This window comes from Amblyomma mixtum, chromosome 8 (genome assembly GCF_055824585.1).
Source record: "Amblyomma mixtum isolate Tamu chromosome 8, ASM5582458v1, whole genome shotgun sequence".
Classification (NCBI taxonomy): domain Eukaryota; kingdom Metazoa; phylum Arthropoda; class Arachnida; order Ixodida; family Ixodidae; genus Amblyomma; species Amblyomma mixtum.
In genome coordinates, this window is record NC_143019.1 from 79198161 (window position 1) to 79215914 (window position 17754).

Genomic DNA, 17754 nt, shown 5'->3' on the forward strand with positions numbered 1-17754 from the left:
AATAGGAGAGCGTCACAAAGATGAATAAAGCTGTGATATTTTGCCATATCTTGCGATTTATTCTCGAAAACTACAATCCCCCTGTCTGAATTCTTATCTTATTGTCAAGGTGGTATTGTCGCTAATGGTTGATTTTACGATTCCTGGTCCAGGTATGTAAAATGTACCGCTATGATTTGTACGTTGTCATGCCAGAACACAGAAAAATGAGTTGCTATTAGGAATTTGTGGACCACAATCCCAACGCAGTTTATCTCCAATGCATTCAAAAGCAGGATGAACGTGATTCTTTGAAAAGGTCAATGCAAAGCGAAAGTTTGTTTGGGAAAGTTGTTCTACAAAAGAGTTCATTGCAGGCACCTTCTCAAAATTTAAATAAAAACTGCTGCTCTAAGAAGCTGAGCAATGTTGAAATAAGATTGCTTGCTTAAGAGGACAAAAAATTTTAGTAGCCTAAAGAAAATTAACAGGCTCTTAATTATGGACCAAACGAAAATCACCAGAAACCGAAAATAAACAAATAGAGTCTTCAAACGGTCAAAACAGGTTTATTTAAATTCTTTCCAGCATAACACTCCCATTCTTAATTCTGTACTTCCACGCAGTCTTCGCCGCTTTACGTCAGCGCGAATAGGCGAAGCCAACTCTGCCCAATCCGTCCGAACCACTGGTTGGTGCTACGAGCACAGTGTAGACGTTCCTTAGGAACGGATGTCCCAGATGCCACGTTACGCCTGCCTTTTGGGATGCCTCCGCGAAGCCACTGTAGCAGCGCTTGCCGGTGGATGTCTCCACCTTAAAAGGAGAGAAACCCGGTACTTATGACGCAAGTTGTGCAGTTTCAGTGCCTCTGGAGGGAAGGGGCCCTTAGCACTTCTATGATATCACAAGACCTGCACCAAATATTTATAATAAGAAGGCTTTAAGGAGCATTTCGCATAAATATTGTTGCTAATTCTTTGCACTTAAGAAGGTTATTTCGAAACCTAGAAAAAATTGGCTTAGGAATAGAAACTATCTCCATCGGCTTCATAAGATACCCCTCGACCTTACGCTGTTTTAAGAGGGGTAAACTCAGTATTGCGCCTCTATTATCTAATGAGCAAAAGCTAAAAGAAGCTATAGGCCTTTTCGCAACATGTCTTTTTTTTCTGTGTTCGACACACTGCTCGGTTTTAAAGATAACCAGAATGCATTGCGGAAGTGTGATCTCTGCTCGCGTACTAAGAATATTCAAGGGTTTATGCCTTGAAAAAATGTGTGTGTAAATCTTTATCACATGCTGGAAACGGCTGCGGCACTTGCGCAGAGAACGTCAACCGCATTAGAATTCTGTGTTCTTCAAGCGAAATATTTTTGTGTCCTGGCATTTTATCTGACGGAGACCGCGTTGCTTACAATTCGCAGTACAGCGGAAGGTTTCTGTGCCTTCCTGATGTTTTGTGCATAGGGATGCCATCTGTCTCAGTCCGGCGAACTTTAAAAGTTATCTTTCACGCAAGGTTAACGCATGTCTCTCCTTGGCAAGACGAAAAAGAGCTAGTGTTGATTTTTTTAGAGGATAGAGAATAGAGGCTCACATGCCACTCGATTTTCCTTTGAGTGGGAGGTCACATATATAGGATACAAGCGCACTCGAAGGCCTGTGGCTAAGTAGCGGTCTTTTCTATAGTCTTGAGCTGCGGTGCAAATAAACATTGAATATGAAATGTTTACTTCCGGGATTGCACCTGGGAAAGTCCCTTGGAATGATGTAGGTCTACTGCAATGTGCCCGCTTACCTTCGAAATGTGTTCATTAATGCGTTCGATCACGTTCAAAGCGTCAGACAAATGTGGCCCGGAGCAGCTAATCGTCTAGGTGAGAACTGGAAAGCGATACCTCTGTTAAGTCAATGAAGCTTTCCTTCGATACAATAGTGAAAGGGGATGGACACTCATTCACTTCTGGAATGTGTTCACACACTTCAGGATGCGAGTACCCCAAGGCACTTCATGATGATTCAATCAACTTCTCTGCTTCTGATGTGCACGAGGCCGGTAGAATTTGTGGCGCAGCACTTTAAGATCAGTCTCCCTTAGTTGAGGTTCGTACGAAGACACTAGCATTTCAGAACTGAAGTTGCTGGGATCATCGTTAAGGTCTGTAGCGGTGACAATTTTTTCCAAATAATAACATTATTCTTGCTTCAGTGCACCAGAACGGCCAATGAAAGTGAATGGATCACTATATTTGTGGTTTCCTGTTCCATCCAACCTGCCTCAGGCTTTTCTGATAGCTTGGCATTGTGGCTTTAGTGTGCAATAGAACCTTAGCGTACCTCTTAAGCTCTCGATGACACACATGCTCGTATCTGTCCCTCTTAGGCGCCATTTTTTGTTTCGACTGAAATCAATTGTTTTTTCACGTAGGTAGTATATTCAGGCTTGAAGAAAGCGAATTTGTTAGTTTTCGAACGTGAAAGACCAGCAGGTACGTTTTTACAACGATGTGGAGAATTCCATAAAAAGTGTACGATATCTTAGAAATAGTACCATCGAAATCTTCACATTTGTCAGGTAGACACTCTGGGGATCGTGGAATCACTTTGTGTTCCATAGATACATATTACTCTCGAAATTTAGGAAAAACAATCGATGTTTTTATTCGCTGCAAAATCTGTCTGCACTCTGTTTAAAAAAAACAAACTGCGCCTACATCGGCGCTTCCTCTGCGCACAATTCATTGTGGCTAATTAAAGTGGCTGTTCAGGTAACTTGGTTCGTCATGGCTAATCCTGTAGCAGAAGAAAGATGTGGAAAAATTACAACTAATTAACACACCTGCTAACCTTCAAGTCGTTGAAAGTTAGAGGATGTGTTGGCTATACATTACCTGTAGGTGTCTTTCGCGCACCCCAAGTTTTGTCGTGGAGGCTAGACCACAGTGCTATCCACTTCCAGTCCATGAGCACGGAATATTTTCAGCATCAACACGAAAGCTTCAAATAAGAACCATGAATATAGTCTATTTTTCTCATATATGAACGCCTCTTTTGCCGCAAAAGAAAAGTCAAGTGCGACTCAAGAATCCAAGCAATCCGCAATTAACAAGAGAAAATTTAGTAAAACTGCGCCCAGTATCCCTCTAGAATTGCCACTGTGAATTAAGCATGCTGAATAGAAGGACCAGAGTGCAAGAAAATTGATAAACAACACCGCTCACTTACCTCCACCACGTATTCTTTAGCCCGGAGGACGAACTGTCGTCCACCGACAGAGAATTTTATGTCGGGAAGGCGCCTGACGTTTCGACAGTTCACCTCGTACTGAAAGAAACGAACGAAGATGGAAAACGTGCTTTATATACAACAATCTTTGTAGATTCTACAAATACATTGAACGGTGCATATTATGCGGAACTAATTTAAGATGGCTAATATTTCAGGCGTCAATTATAGGTTGTTTCTTGAAACAGACTTGTACAGGGCTTATAAGTAAGGCTGGATATAGTGTGCTCGTTTTCCGCCCTCTTTCTAGCAGAAAAGAAAACATTTCTTAAGCTACTTGCCTGCAGTTTTCGGTGCCAATCTGAGATACAGCTATATCTCGCCTCTCAAAGTACTCTCCGGATCTGTGAGGCCGGAGGTGCACCCAGCAGGGCTTCTCATTATAAATTCGCGTAAAATATAAGGACGCAGGTTGTCAGTAGAATCCCGGTCTGTCGCTGCATGTTCAGCGACAGAGGTGCAGAGGTGTTCCTCGAACACTCCCTTGGAATTCACTTCAGGTTCAATTCCAGTTCAGTTTATTTCAACATCAATGGTTCAAGACAAAAGAAATAGGGAATTCACTATAGATCATTCCAGTCTACACATGGGTTATGTACCTCAGTGTCAAAACCTAATGCTGCTGCCTATGCATGTTACACAGGTACTTTTGTTGGCCGGTGGGATACCCACTGTGATTAAAAACATGTAAAATGGGATATAATTAGACTAACACGCCTTAGCTGCTTTCTCTACAGCATCCTTTTTTCAGCAGAGGCGTGAGCGAATCACGCACTATAGCCACGAAGGCACATGGGGAGTAGCGCATGGGTTTGGGATAAGTGTTAACTAGTGATCACCGTGATGACAGCTATGAAGAGGACATGGTGTAAGGGTAGTAGTAGTAGAACATTTATCTACGTTCAAATTGAAAAGTTCGAACCAGGTATACCTTTTTTCAGATTCTGAGTGCAAGAACGTATATGTCTATTTGATCACAGCGCATCATAAAAGAACAAGGACCGACAAAGTGATCTAATAGACTAGTGTAACGAACTGGCCCACCATTTCATCATGTTAATATTCGTGTCTGCTTTAAACACTTGTCAAATATGCACAGATTCAGACGCATTAGTGCCTATCGCTGCCAGAAGAGTACTTTCTGTGCTCCAATGCAGTCCCCTTTCCATGAATTGTGTAGCAATAGGAGCTTTATGGCCAGGCTTCTATGTTGGCTTATTTGTCTAAAGCATATTCACTACTCTCAGCAGCGGAATAACTTTGAAATTTCTTGCTCTTCACCATGTGAAGACTTGTACTATTGATTTCATTGCGCCCTTTCCCACGCATATATTAGCGAAAAAATGCTGACGGCTTAGGACTAATAAGCGACAAATAGTGCGCGAAAGCACAGTTTCTGCAGGTAGACACCAAAGCCACGGCTTCAACTTCATCATCCATGCCTATTTGCCTAATGTACACCGGTGGCCTATGCTTCAGTGCCGCGTTTCTGCGGCCATTTTGAGAATGCCAACGCGTATAGCTCTAGTGCTTTGTTTCTGCGACAGGGTTGTCCGCGCCAACACATGCAGCACATATCTCTGTCTCCCCCGTCACATAACTGAAAGAACAAATAATACATTGGCTGTAGTATTAATTGATGAAGAAGACCATGTGCAATGCATAGCGCGAGATTGTGTTGCAATTTAATAGGAAGCATGTTTGACTCTGGCGATAGCCTAGTGCTTTCGCGCAGTGACCAGCGAAGCTGATTTGTTCGCCCCGTTGCTCTTTCGAATCCAGTCGCGGCAATGATTATTTATTTGTTTTTATTTATCGCTCTCGCTTGGCAAAAGCGCTCAAACATCGCATGACCTTCCTAGTGATTTGCCCATCGGACACACTTCGGTTTCGAGTAAAGGTCCTAATTTATCAAGCATTCCTTCTCCCATCACTGACTTACTGTCTCACAGTTTAGGAACGACGACCCAGCACAACATATCCAAACTAATAACAGTACAAAAGCGGGCAATTCGACTCATAGCAAACGTATCGTGGCAGACCCACACACATCCATACTTCATTAAATTTGGCATTCTAAAGATCACTTCTTTGTTTCCTTTCAGATTGCTATCAACATACAAAACTGCGGTTTTTACTAACTATGAAACCACTCTCTCGTTTCTAAAAATGTCTGGCTCTTCAACCTTGTACGATACCCACTCCCATTTTCCTTGGTCACTGCCTCTTTGTCGGACCAAGTACGGTATGCAATCATTATCTTTTATTCTGCCAAAATACCTGAATATTTTAGAAAATAACAACCTATCGCTAAAAGACATCACATTAAAGAGCCTAAAAACCATTTTGTACCTTTTCAAGGACGTTTAACTAGAACTTGTTCTGAACTGTGACTAAAGCTTTAACACGTGTGAATTCTGCTTATGTTGTACACCTGGATGATGTGATGCTTTTGGTGTTTGAGTATTTATGACGCTTTTTGTTGTGATTGTGATACTAATGTTGAAATGCCACTGTAAATATTCCATTCATGCTGATACTTTATTTATTGTTTTCGGCTGCCTCACCTGTAGCTGTCTTGTAAACAAACAACTGCGGCAATACGTTGCCTCAGCAGTGTGGGCGCAGGGTGCCTCTCAAGCTGCATTCAAGCAGCTTTTTTTCCCTGCGCCCTCTCTCTCCCAGTGATACCTGAACCACTAAGAGCGACAAATAAACTTCAACTTCAATAGTGATGTAGCCACACATTCATGCCTGCTTTAGAAAGCGAGAGTCCTTAAAAGAGATACCAGAAAACTTATACAGAATAAGCCCTTGAACCTGCGTGTGCAATATCTTTCGTACATATTACTGGCGAGTTTAGAACATCCCAACTTGATATATATGCGAACACCTTGGTTAACAGTGAGAAGGCACACATTTGTTCATGGCTTAAGATGATGCAGTCACATCCGGGAGAAAATAGCCGGGAAAACAAAAAAGGTGAAAACAATAGAGGACTCCAGGGTCATGCTTTCGCTACTGAGCGAACTGGTACCTGCTGAGATTTTCTCTTCTAGAGCACTAATAATTTCACATTTAAGAACATAGATTTCAGGCAAGTGGAGTTTTGCGCTAGATGGCAATGCATTTGACAGAAAGGCGCAGGGCAGAAGCGGAGCTGGCACAAGCGCGTCCGTCCGTCATTCGTCGTAGTGTCTCTCCCGCTAAGCCATTGCGTGCAATTAGAGATATCGCCTTGACAGAAACAATGTGACTATTGATACCAGTTGCCTTCAACAAGACATCTACTGGTGCGAAATTCCTGATCGTGAAAGCATAATTTTTCATATTGAGGTTTTTCTGTGAACATCAATGCTTGGGTCCTGTTTTGATCCTCAGTTTTTATTCTTGCTTGGCTATTTCTATAATTGCATGTCCCTAGATTTTTCGGATAAACATTACTTGGAATTTGCGCTACATTGGCCGGCTTGATATCTCCACGTTTATGCGGGCTTTTCATAAGCTTGAGGACAATAAGGGGAACCACCGCTCTCTTTGATGCTTTCGCTGTTCACCGGAACAGCCGCGATCTTCTTTCTGTGTGATAATAACACTTCAGCAGCGACCCTCGTACTGTGCTTTTGACACAAGCATAATGCGCTTTATAAATGGTGACCCTAGCAGGACATCATCACCACCAATGCTATCAGAACGTACCTCTCCTTGCGCGTTCCTTTCAGCCCCGAAAACGCTGTTGATGCGCTCGATTTCCCGGGCTGGTCCTCCTATGAACGTGTCCGCAGGCGCAATCCTCGCTGGGCACCCGCCGAAACAGAAATGCTCCGTGTCCCCCACCTGGATACTGTCGCATAGTTACAGATTTAGTGATGATCAGAAACAGTATTGGCAAAGATACTTTTCAGCATGTTTATTCTGAGATTCTCCGAGTACTCTTGCTGACTCACTAAGAGCGATAGTTTACGAAGATTTTTGTGTCCAGCTTCTGTTAAGTAAACTCGCTTTATGACTTCATGGGCATATAAATGACTAAGAAGAGAACAGTTGTATCCTACAAGGACTAAGCACTTCCAAGGAGTTCTAGCTTCACACAAAGCAGTAAGAATTTCATTTATTGATCAGGGAAAAGGTTCTTGAAATTTGAATTTATATTAACCGAAGTAAAATTTACAGTTACTATACTATACTATACTATACTATACTATACTATACTATACTATACTATACTATACTACATTATACTATACTATACTATACTATACTATACTATACTATACTATACTATACTATACTATACTATACTATACTATACTATACTATACTATACTATACTATAAAATAATATACTATACTATAAAAACTATAGTAAATATTTATAGTAACCGTGACTACGTTTCTTTGACATTTGTCTACATATATCACTCTCAACAGCGGTTACCTCTTTCCCCTCTGTATCTCTTGCTACTGTCGTCCTTAATTTAATTTGAGAGAGTCGATCGTTTTTCACCTAATTTAGACATGTGTCCATCACGCGCAACTTTGAAGAAGCCGCTACATTTGCAAGAAGGAAATCGTAGAGTTAGCGACTGGTTTTGACGAAACTCACCCCTGAAGCTGGAATTGCCAGTACCTTCCTTGAACTTCCGAGAATATAAGCGACCCTCTGTAGTGCCTCTCGTTGGCATCTCCGAACATTGCCTCACCGTCCTCGCGAGGCTTACTGCTGAAGTAGAATCCCAGCCACGGTTTTGCAATGAGGCCCTTCTTGATGAGATGTTCGAACAACGACAGTTCACCCTGATCGAGTCCTAGGACGCCGTCGTATGGCACACCATGATAGCCATCTGTCCCACTTCCGAAATCTGTGATCTTAACGAGCACAAAAAGTTTAAAACAGTCACAGTGAAAATTCAAGATCGTTCATCCTGATTTCACGCGTGCAAACGTAACATCACGACTTACATAAATATTTCTTTGTGATATTTCTTATGAAATTGTGATATTTCTTTGTGAAATTGTGATATCAATCAGAAATGTCCTCAGAATTCTTATTTTTGTTTTTGTATTTCTTCACATAAAAAGAATATGCCACTAATAAACCGGCTCTGCACATGCTATGTGTTCCCCTTGTAATAACTGTGGAACTCAGCGCACTTACTGCCTAACAGGCCACGGCATTTTACAGAGGCTGTGCAAGTTGTCCTAATCAATATGAACACTCCACGGTTCTAGTTGCAACAATAAGTAATACCTACCACCCGGAAAAGTAAGTAACCGCACCCAGGACCTATCAAGCATGCCGGCGTGTCGTCCACTAATCCGCAGTTTTTACATCTCCCACATGGAGCACATTCACCGAATTTGTAATGACTTATAACTCAGGTGGTCAGTGAAACACGCAGTGTTCTTGTGAAAGGTAAATTTTCTGTCATTGCCACCAGGTCTTGTTGTCCTTAGGTAACCTTATACTCGTTTCGGGGTAATTTAGCATGTATTTTGTGAAGTCTACCGTCAAGTTGCTAATAATGTTTTTGGTGCCGTAACTTTAATCCCAAAACACATTCTGTTGGCAGCAGTCCTAAAAACATGCGTACCATGTTTGCCAATCGCAAGCAACTGTTTGCACTACTTGAAGAAGGCGGCAGAAGGTCGTGTAGCTTTTATACTTTCTTGTCTTCCCAGAAGTACTAGACATTAGCATGGATCTAGATTTACATTGTTTATAGGCTGCTATTAGCGCAATGTAGTTAAGCCGCGGCAAACATCTAAGTGCCAATTCTGTCATCCACGTGATGGGGTGTGATAATCAATTTGCAAAAATTTACCGCTGCTTTTAACATGCAAAACACGACAGTTTGTGCAGGAAGTGCGACACTAATACCGAAAAATTTGCAATATAACGTACGTAAGAAAAATTCGCTCAAGCTTCTTTGTTTTAGCGTAGGTTCTAGACGTACCTGGCACATGAGAAACTCCTCTGCGACTGGCCCATCTCCTAGCTGTTGCCTATCGCCTCCCATATAGCCGAAGATGGTGCTCTTTCCGAATGTGGTTTCAACGGTGTAAAATATGCCTATGAAGCTGGATGACTGGCTGGCGTCGTACGTGGCACGGGTTCCTGCGTAATGGAATAACATTACCACATTCAAGACAAATTACAATGTGGAGAGCAGCGGCAGTTATTGTTTATTTTTGCCTTAAGTTACACGGAGGGGCAAACACTGTGAAGTTCTCAAAAATCGTTATTCAGAACTTATCGCGGGTGATCGCAGGTTTGATCACCCGTCTGAATTGAGCATATCCTAAGTGCGAATGGGCCGTGTCAGTTCATTTTGTACTCGAGGTAAAAATATCCATTCACCAAATGGTTTACCAGATAGACCACCTTGATAGAGCAAATACAAAAACAAAAACGCGGTGTAACTCAAAACTTCACTGAAACACTGTTCCAAAATGCAGGCGCTGTAGGGCTAGTTAAGCTGAATTCTCTGTATATGTAGCTTCATTCAACAGTTTCTTATATATTTGAGTACACAATTAAAGAGGTGCACCGTATTTGTAACTATAAAACCAGTGGAAATTACGCAGACACTGTTGAGACATACACGGTGATGCTTGGCTCTCAACTGACTTTATTTCAGCGCAGACCTCTTCGACTGCAGTATAGAGTTCTCGAGTTAAGGAAACTGCAACGCGATGCCCGAGTGCGGTAGAACTCAACCTAGAATGAAACGGGCAAAAACGTCCACTTCACGGGCGCACTGTCTACGCGGCAATCGGGCACAGCGGAAAACGCAAATCGAAAAGTGAAACATCTGTTGTCAGCCGCCGCAAACATACTCGGGAAATGATCTCCCACGCGGTGGCTAGCTCTTCGTGTCTTTGTCTGCAGTCTAAGCCACGTTGTCCTTTATTCGTGCTAAGTGTGCGAGCAGCTGAACGTCGACCGAACAGGCCTCTGTAGTACAGCGTGGCTCCGAGAGTATGAAAGATTTCTATCTTGAATTGAACTTGTGAAATTGCCTGAGCAATGCAGAAAGCACAAATGCATTCCGCTACTCAGGAGTGGCACAATTCTTGGGTCTGTAAAAAAAAGGAGCCGGAGCGAATTTTTTCGTTCATACCATATCGTCAAAATAGCAGATACATGGGTTAGTGAAGCGCCATTCAGCATGTTGGAAAAAAAGAACGCTTTGTTAAAGGGCAGCTGTGTAGGTTTTAGAAATCGTCAAGCTTAAAAGAGTCAAATCTATGAGACTTGCAGGTAAAGCATGCGACGTCCTTTTGGCCTGAGTTTGAAACTGGGACGCAATCGCCGGTTAAAATCGCGGTTGTCTTCAAGCTTCTTCGCAACACACAGCGCCAAGTAAGTGACACATGATGTATCATGGAAGGTACCGGTACATGACCATCGCATAAACGCTTGGTTTGAAGCAAAAAAATCAACTGCCTTGAAGGCAAAGCTCGCCGAGAGTTGTTTGGCAGTGTCAAACGAGGCAGAGCAGGGTGTGGTTGGCGGCAGCGGTAATGTGAAATCTTTCCTTCCGTGACGGACCACCAAACTTGCCCGCACTTCTCCAATGCTTTGAGAACAAGCCTAAAACTCGTAGTCGCTTACGTCACTATTTCAAATGCTAGCGCAAAAGCACTTGGCATACTTTACCCACAGCCTATATAGGTTTGAATCTTTGAATATCGCGGAATTCTCCAAAATTGCTGCAGCTTTTCTTTAAGCTGCTGACAGCACCCATAAATAAATATTGAAATCGCGGTATGACGGCAGTCTTTCCTTTACTATTTTTTTTTGCTTTTCCACGCAAAGTGTTGTTTGTGCGCATGCGTGGTTTTATTCCTGAAGTTTATATACATGATCTGCCCTACAATAAAGTGACCGGATAACCTACTTGGTTCTTGCCTCTACTATGTGTGCGCTTTTTTCGTTGGTTTATTCTTCCAGATATGTACCAGTTCTCTTAGCTGTTCGCTCTACTGAATCATAGGCCTTACGCTTTTCCTTCAGAACAGCTGTGAATAATGAGTGCTTTTTTTCTCATGTGACACAGCACGACTTGGTGCATGTGCGGTTTGCTTAAGGAGCAATGTTTCTAATCATCATCGGTACCACTTAGCTTTAGAGAATTTGCCTCTGGTCAACGGCGCCACCGTTACTGTCCCATTTAGTAAAGGAGCATTCCCGTCTGGCCGTTCGCCAAAGAAGACGGCCAACCAAGGTCATCGTCATTCCCGTCATCTCCCTCAGCCCAATTAAGCAAGCTGCGATACAAAATACATATGCAACTATTTTGCATTTATTCCTGTCCTGCGCTCGTAGGAACCAGCCTATCACCGCGAACTTCCCCCTCATTCCGTCTGGGTCGCTCTCATCTGCCCTTAGCCCCTCTCTGTGCTTTCGCATAGAAACCAGCCCACTACCCAAAGTACACTATCGGATATCTCCGCCGAGCTTTGCAAGCACTGCCGATGTAGATTTCATCTTCTAATTTTAGCAGCAATATAATGACCTCCTGCATGCTCCCTGAACCACTCTTCTCTGTTCCTGGCGCTTAACGTTTTCCTGTTCGTTTCCTTAAATTTAATTTCAAGAGATTTCGCTAGCCTCCATGTTTTTATTCGATACATAAGTACTGTCGAAATGCAGCTAGTATACAATTCAGTCTTGAGAGACACTTCTATGTTTCACTTCCCAGCGGAGCTTACCAAGGGTGGAGGTATCTATAGAGGACATGCGCAGAGGGTAGCGAGCGCCTTCCGTAAGGTGTACACTCCCTGACCATAGCAACCAATATGGGCCCAAGTCAAATTGGCTGCGTTTACGGGGAGTTCCATTTCTTCACACCATCAGGGAATGGCTTCCCTTTTCAAGTATGTACAAGTAGAAGCAACAAGATAGGGGAGTCAGGAACGCGTAGCTTCCGCGCTTCCAGAAGCACAGCCGCCTAGATATCAGCCAGCGATTCTGATGTGTGCGGAAATAAGAGCCAGTAATGCTTACTAGGCTTGCGCCTCTGCTGCAAATTATTACTGGCTCTCGGCGGCGGTGCTTCACAAAGCACGGAGGCTACACGATACCGAGTTCCCTTTTGTATTGATTTGTACCTATGCCATCTTTTATCGAGTAATGCAGTTATGCTTAAGTGCTTCGTGGAAGGCGATTTATCACACAAAAACACTTCTGCGGTTAAGTGCTTCGTGGAATGTGTATTATAACAGTCACTTCCCCGGCTGGTATTTGAATGTCTGGTAGTTTGGTTTCTTTTTATTTTTTCACTTCTTCGCTAAATGAAGACTTTTTTCAAGTTGCTGAACCTAATAGACAAAATAAGGACTCTTGGCATCGCTGCATGTGCAAAGTAAACTACTTCATGAATATTCTTTATCTCGCAGACTTTCACACTCAAGGTGCTAGAAGTCCTTATTTTAATGGGTTATGATGTTCTTTCACTTTATACAAAAAGAAAAAGTTTTCCGCTTTTGTTGTCACTGTTTGACTTACCCCTTATGCATTCATCATCATCATCATCATCATTTATTTACCCTTAAGGGCCCTTGGCTTAGGGCATTACATAAGGGGGGGGAAAGGTCGTTTCATAATCAGTGGTCAGTGAAATCAACAAGAAATACAAAGTACAGGGTACATGGTCAACATTAACATTATCAAAATATTAACATGAGAAAGACACAGCAGCTCAAGAACAACTTGAGATAAGAAAAAAACAAAACAAAAAAAAAACACATGCACACACTCAAAAACACGACAAAATAACTCAGCCCTTGAAATGTGATGATAATAACTGCCTGAATTTAATGGGTTCTGTTTCAATAACTATGAAATCGGGTAAGTCATTCCACAGTGTAATGGAGCTAGGTAAAAAAGATTTATTAAATGAGTTTGTGGAGCCGTGAATGCGCTGCAGACTTAAAGAGTTAAAAAGTCGTCGTGAGGTGCGAAGCGGCGGGTGCAATACAGAGTTTCTTAGCTGTGGGAAGGTGTAGTACAATTTGTGAAACAAACAGAGCTGTGAAATGTTACGCCGGAGTGCCAGGGGTTGCAGATCAAGGGATGCCTTGATAAGAGTTACACTGTGTTGTCTGCCGTACTGCGATGTGATAAAACGGGCCGCGCGATTTTGGATGGCTTCAAGCTGATCGATTAGATATTTTTGATGGGGATTCCAGATCGCCGAGGCATATTCGAGTTTGGAACGGATGAATGTTACGTAGGCGAGCTGTCGGACAGAATGGGGTGAAAAAGCAAGGGATCGTCTGATAAACCCAAGCATTTTGGAAGCGTCTGTACAAATTTTTGCAATGTGCTCACACCAGGTTAGTTTGTTGTTTATGATGATTCCAAGATACCGGTATGATTCTGTTTCGGAGAGTGATGTGGAACTTAATGAATACTGATAGCTGAGGTTATTTCGCTTTCTCGATACATGCATGAATTTGCATTTCGAAATGTTCAGTTGCATGAGCCATAATGTACACCAGGTTTCTATGAGGTTTAAGTCGCGTTGAAGCAGAGTCTGATCATCACAAGAACTGATCAGCTACAAGAACTATTAGCCGGGTTTGCTGCTGCGACTCAATCATCATCGCATGACTCCTACATTGTCGACATATGAAAATAACTACTTACGGCAAGCTTCGGTGGTGTCTTTGCAAGTAACAGAGGGCACCCATGTCAAGGCGGCAGTGTCAAAAACGACCTTGAATGGTTGCCATGGGGTTCCCACTCTGAGCAGGCCATAGTATTGAATCTAGAGCAAGCAAGCATGCATCATGTTTGGTTGTTAAACGGGCCACACAGATTATTCTGATTAAATGAACAGAGACTTATTTTTCACTGGAGATATTTAGGCAAGCGGGTTTCTCTTGGTTAGTTGTGGGTAAGATATATAAGGCTGCATATCTGCTTTCTTTACATGTAAGGTAACCAGCTGTATGAGCTCACATATAACGTTACGTAAGCTTAGAACACGGCACAACTTAAAGACGACAGTGTTAGCATACCTCGTCTAACGCTGCACAAAATATAATTGAATTTGCTTGGTAACGTGAATAGTAGAAAATGATGCAGTGAAACTGCAGCTTATTCTGTACATGGTAGCTTTTATCGTGTTTCATCCTATCGCACTATTAAAACCCTAGGTTTGCTAAAAATTAGGTAATTTTTACCGCTCCCGACTATTGTTCTCTCTGCCTCTCATCTTCATCTAGATTTCCAGGACTGCAGTATTTATCAATTGAAGTGTGGTTCAATATTTTGGCCGGTCAATTCTCAGTCTGAGCATGTACTTTGCTTGAAAGAATAGATCCGGAAACTTCATCAATGACGCAAATTGGTTAATAATAGATCTTCGGCTTTTATGCTGAAAGACGAGGAGCCGAAACTCCACGCCCTGCTTCCATGTCGCCATGGTGAATAAATGCAGCATCTTTTCAAAATCTTTAACAATATTTACACTAAGCTCCCCTCGTTACAAATGGCTCACGTTGTTATGGCTTTGAAGTCAGTCGCGACGGTTCACCCGCGTGCGGACAAAGAAGAAAACAGGAATTACTACAAATTACTTGCCCTCTATCTCTGAAATTTGAATCTCAGTAGTTAATTTAGGAGCCACCCTCTACTACAGTGATCATCATGCGGCACCTTGAACGTGCTTTCCGTATTTACTCTTTTCTGGCCGATAAGTTTCGAAGCAGCATGCCCTCAATGTCTTTCTACACGGCGACGCTATGATTTAGAGAACTTTGTATGGGAGAACAAAATCAGATATCGCAAGGACCGAAGAATTTTAGATGAAAATATTCTTAATGCCATCTATTCCTGCGTAAAGGACAGCTACTTGAAAACACACCGAAGCTTACTCACGTTGTTATGGTTCTTGAGCGGGACAGAAAACGTTGTGAATCGAGCTGTTGCATTCAAAGCCGGACCGAAACGCTTCTCTTGAAGACTCGAGCATCTGAAATAATAAACAAAGAAACGTGGCCAAATCTGCCAAAGGAAAATATCATTGTGATATAAAATTAAAAATGGGTATATATGGGGTAGCTGCGCGAAATATGCTCAACTAATACTTTGTTTTATGCTAGTTGACTTACAAAGTGAAGAATTTCGTAGAAAGAACTAAAAAATAACAAGGGGAAAATGCACATTAAAACAAGGTCGGTGCATTTTTGTTATAAATGGGTAGGCATGTGTGAATGAAGCTAGGTTACAAGTGACGCTGTTGTGTCGTTTTCATGTGCCTTCTCTCCATGTTAGCATTTGTGCCATCTTCCGAATCCTTTACTATGAAGAAGTCAAAAAACAGACGCAAAATTGAAAAAATATTTGTCAGTAACTCTGCCAGGCGCTCGGTACACTTCTCTACAGCGGTTGCTTTCTCGTATAAAGACAACAGTGGGGAAGTCGGGGAGTGAAAGATTTTACTTTTTGTTATTCCAGCGGCGTGAAAATAAGCATACCATTTGAGCGCTGCATTGCTTCCCTTTTTGGTTTGGTTCATTGGGGTTTAACGTCTCAAAGCAAAAGCATCACTGAAGAAGAAGTACTTTCTTCCAAACTGCTCGATTTATAAAGCTGATTCCATGTAATGCCATTATTGTTATTCATGATTAATATGACATGAAATGAAAAAAATCAAGCGGCTTGTTTACAGACCCAGGTCACCGGCACAACCTAAGCCTCCAGAAGTGACTAGAACAGGTAAGAAAATATTCTATTCGACAATAATAATTCATCTACCTTGCAGCGCACTTGATGCCGTTTGTAACTTCAAGATTCATGGTTGCTGCGCTTAAAACATGACGCATTTTCCTAAAGCTTAACAGCTTAATACGCTTCAGCATCCTTGCGTAACCGTTCTTCTTTTCATTCTTCATTTTTTCTTACACATGTTCGTTGGTGTGGTGTGTTCACTTCATTACAGCCAACGCTGAGTCCGCAGCTCTATCATTAAATATGACAATCCATGAGCTCCTGTTGTTTTATACCCACGAATACGGTTTTGCTAATTCATGGCCTTAGTCGAGCAGTCTGTTGTCTACAGGAAACAAATTTTTTCTTCATTAAATCGACACAGTACGCTCACTACACAAGGAGGAAGAAAAAAACAGCCAAAATGCTGGTTACGCCATAACTCTTTCTGATCTGCGCCCATGCTTACGAAGGGCTGAGCCATTGTTTGACGGAGAAGTTGGAAGACGCATAATTACAAAGAATAACTTACAGTTAGTGCGTATGACGCTTCGAGGACGTAGCCATTAGGCATGCATTATTAATTTACTCTAGATTTAATTGGCCAACCACCACTTCTTTAGTAGGCATGAAAATCCGAGTGCACGAAGGCTTTTACATAATGCCTACATCCAAGTGTCACCTTTGCTGTTTAGTTTCACCTCGCACAATGACGTAAACCTTTATTATGCTTGCTGATTGCCTTTCACCATTCAAAAGGAACTGCAGTTGCGACCCTCGGTTTGGTTTGGTTTGGTTTATGGGGTTTAACGTCCCAAAGCGACTCAGGCTATGAGAGACGCCGTAGTGAAGGGCTCCGGAAATTTCGACCACCTGGGTGACATCGCACAGTACACGGGCCTCTAGAATTTCGCCTCCATCGAAATTCGACCGTCGCGGCCGCGATCGAACCCGCGTATTTCGGGTCAGCAGCCGAGCACCATAACCTCTGAGCCACCACGGCGGCGAGTTGCGACCCTCGATCACACTGGTATTTAACAATTGAAATTTGCAGGCACTACGCTAAAGTTAGTGAGGAAAGAATGTAAGTGCATACAGTACCTGGTCTTGCACACACCACATAGTAGCAGTGCAGCCGTAAACACAAAACGAATACGTGACGCGCCCGCCATTGGCACTCCGCCGTTCAATACGTCCAGTCTCTTCGGCTGTGCTAGAACTTGCGCGCTATTCTTGGCACAGGCCGTGCTCGAAGGCGCCAGTCCGGCTACCCGTAATCTCGGTTTTTGAAACCATCTAACGCAGCACAGCGTCAGCGCCAATTCTCTGCTTTTGCGTCTGCACTAGGCACGAGGCACCGAAGAGAAGCAGTGTTTTACTTCGTACTTCTAGTATCTGTCACTGATGAGCCGCAAACCAAATGCACCTATCATAAACAATAGAACCAAAGTCTGATTTATCTAAACTTGCTAATAACGCTCGGCTTTGAACCTTTACCTTAGCACACGTGAAATCAGCTTCTCATCGGTGATTCTTTCCAATGGTGCTTTCTCATTGTTTGCGGGGAAATTCTTGTATTTGCCTTGTCGCCTCTTCGTGGGCTGCAGTGCTTCAAATTTATGGACTCTTTGTTGTCACGAAACATCGCACAATCAATGCAGCCCGAAATGATCCGCATTATGCAATTGAAATTGAGAGGTAAACGAAACATGTATACTCAATGGAAAGTAAACTGAGTGAAAAGAAAAAAAAAGTCTAGTTA

General features: G+C 42.6%; 1 protein-coding gene across 1 annotated transcript; it reads right to left on the minus strand.

Annotated features, from left to right (window-relative positions):
• Nucleotides 1-621: 621 nt before the first annotated feature.
• On the minus strand, nt 622-17164 carry LOC149333138 (lysosomal aspartic protease-like). Its single transcript, XM_089555993.1, has 8 exons — nt 17094-17164; nt 15162-15255; nt 13926-14046; nt 9226-9386; nt 7875-8137; nt 6968-7112; nt 3209-3307; nt 622-795 (listed from the first exon to the last, which is right to left on the minus strand). The coding sequence occupies exons 1-8, from the start codon at nt 17162-17164 to the stop codon at nt 622-624; spliced, it is 1128 nt and encodes a 375-aa protein (XP_089412119.1).
• Nucleotides 17165-17754: the final 590 nt, after the last annotated feature.

What these genes read in the sequence shown, in the direction of transcription:
- LOC149333138 (XM_089555993.1), bottom strand. Translation starts at nt 17,164, where the DNA reads ATGGCGGGCGCGTCACGTATTCGTTTTGTGTTTACGGCTGCACTGCTA. An exon ending in TGTGGTGTGTGCAAGACCAG is followed by an intron (nt 15,256 to 17,093) that starts GTACTGTATGCA and finishes TTATTATTTCAG; the next exon opens with ATGCTCGAGTCTTCAAGAGA. An exon ending in CGCTCAAGAACCATAACAAC is followed by an intron (nt 14,047 to 15,161) that starts GTGAGTAAGCTT and finishes TGCTTGCTCTAG; the next exon opens with ATTCAATACTATGGCCTGCT.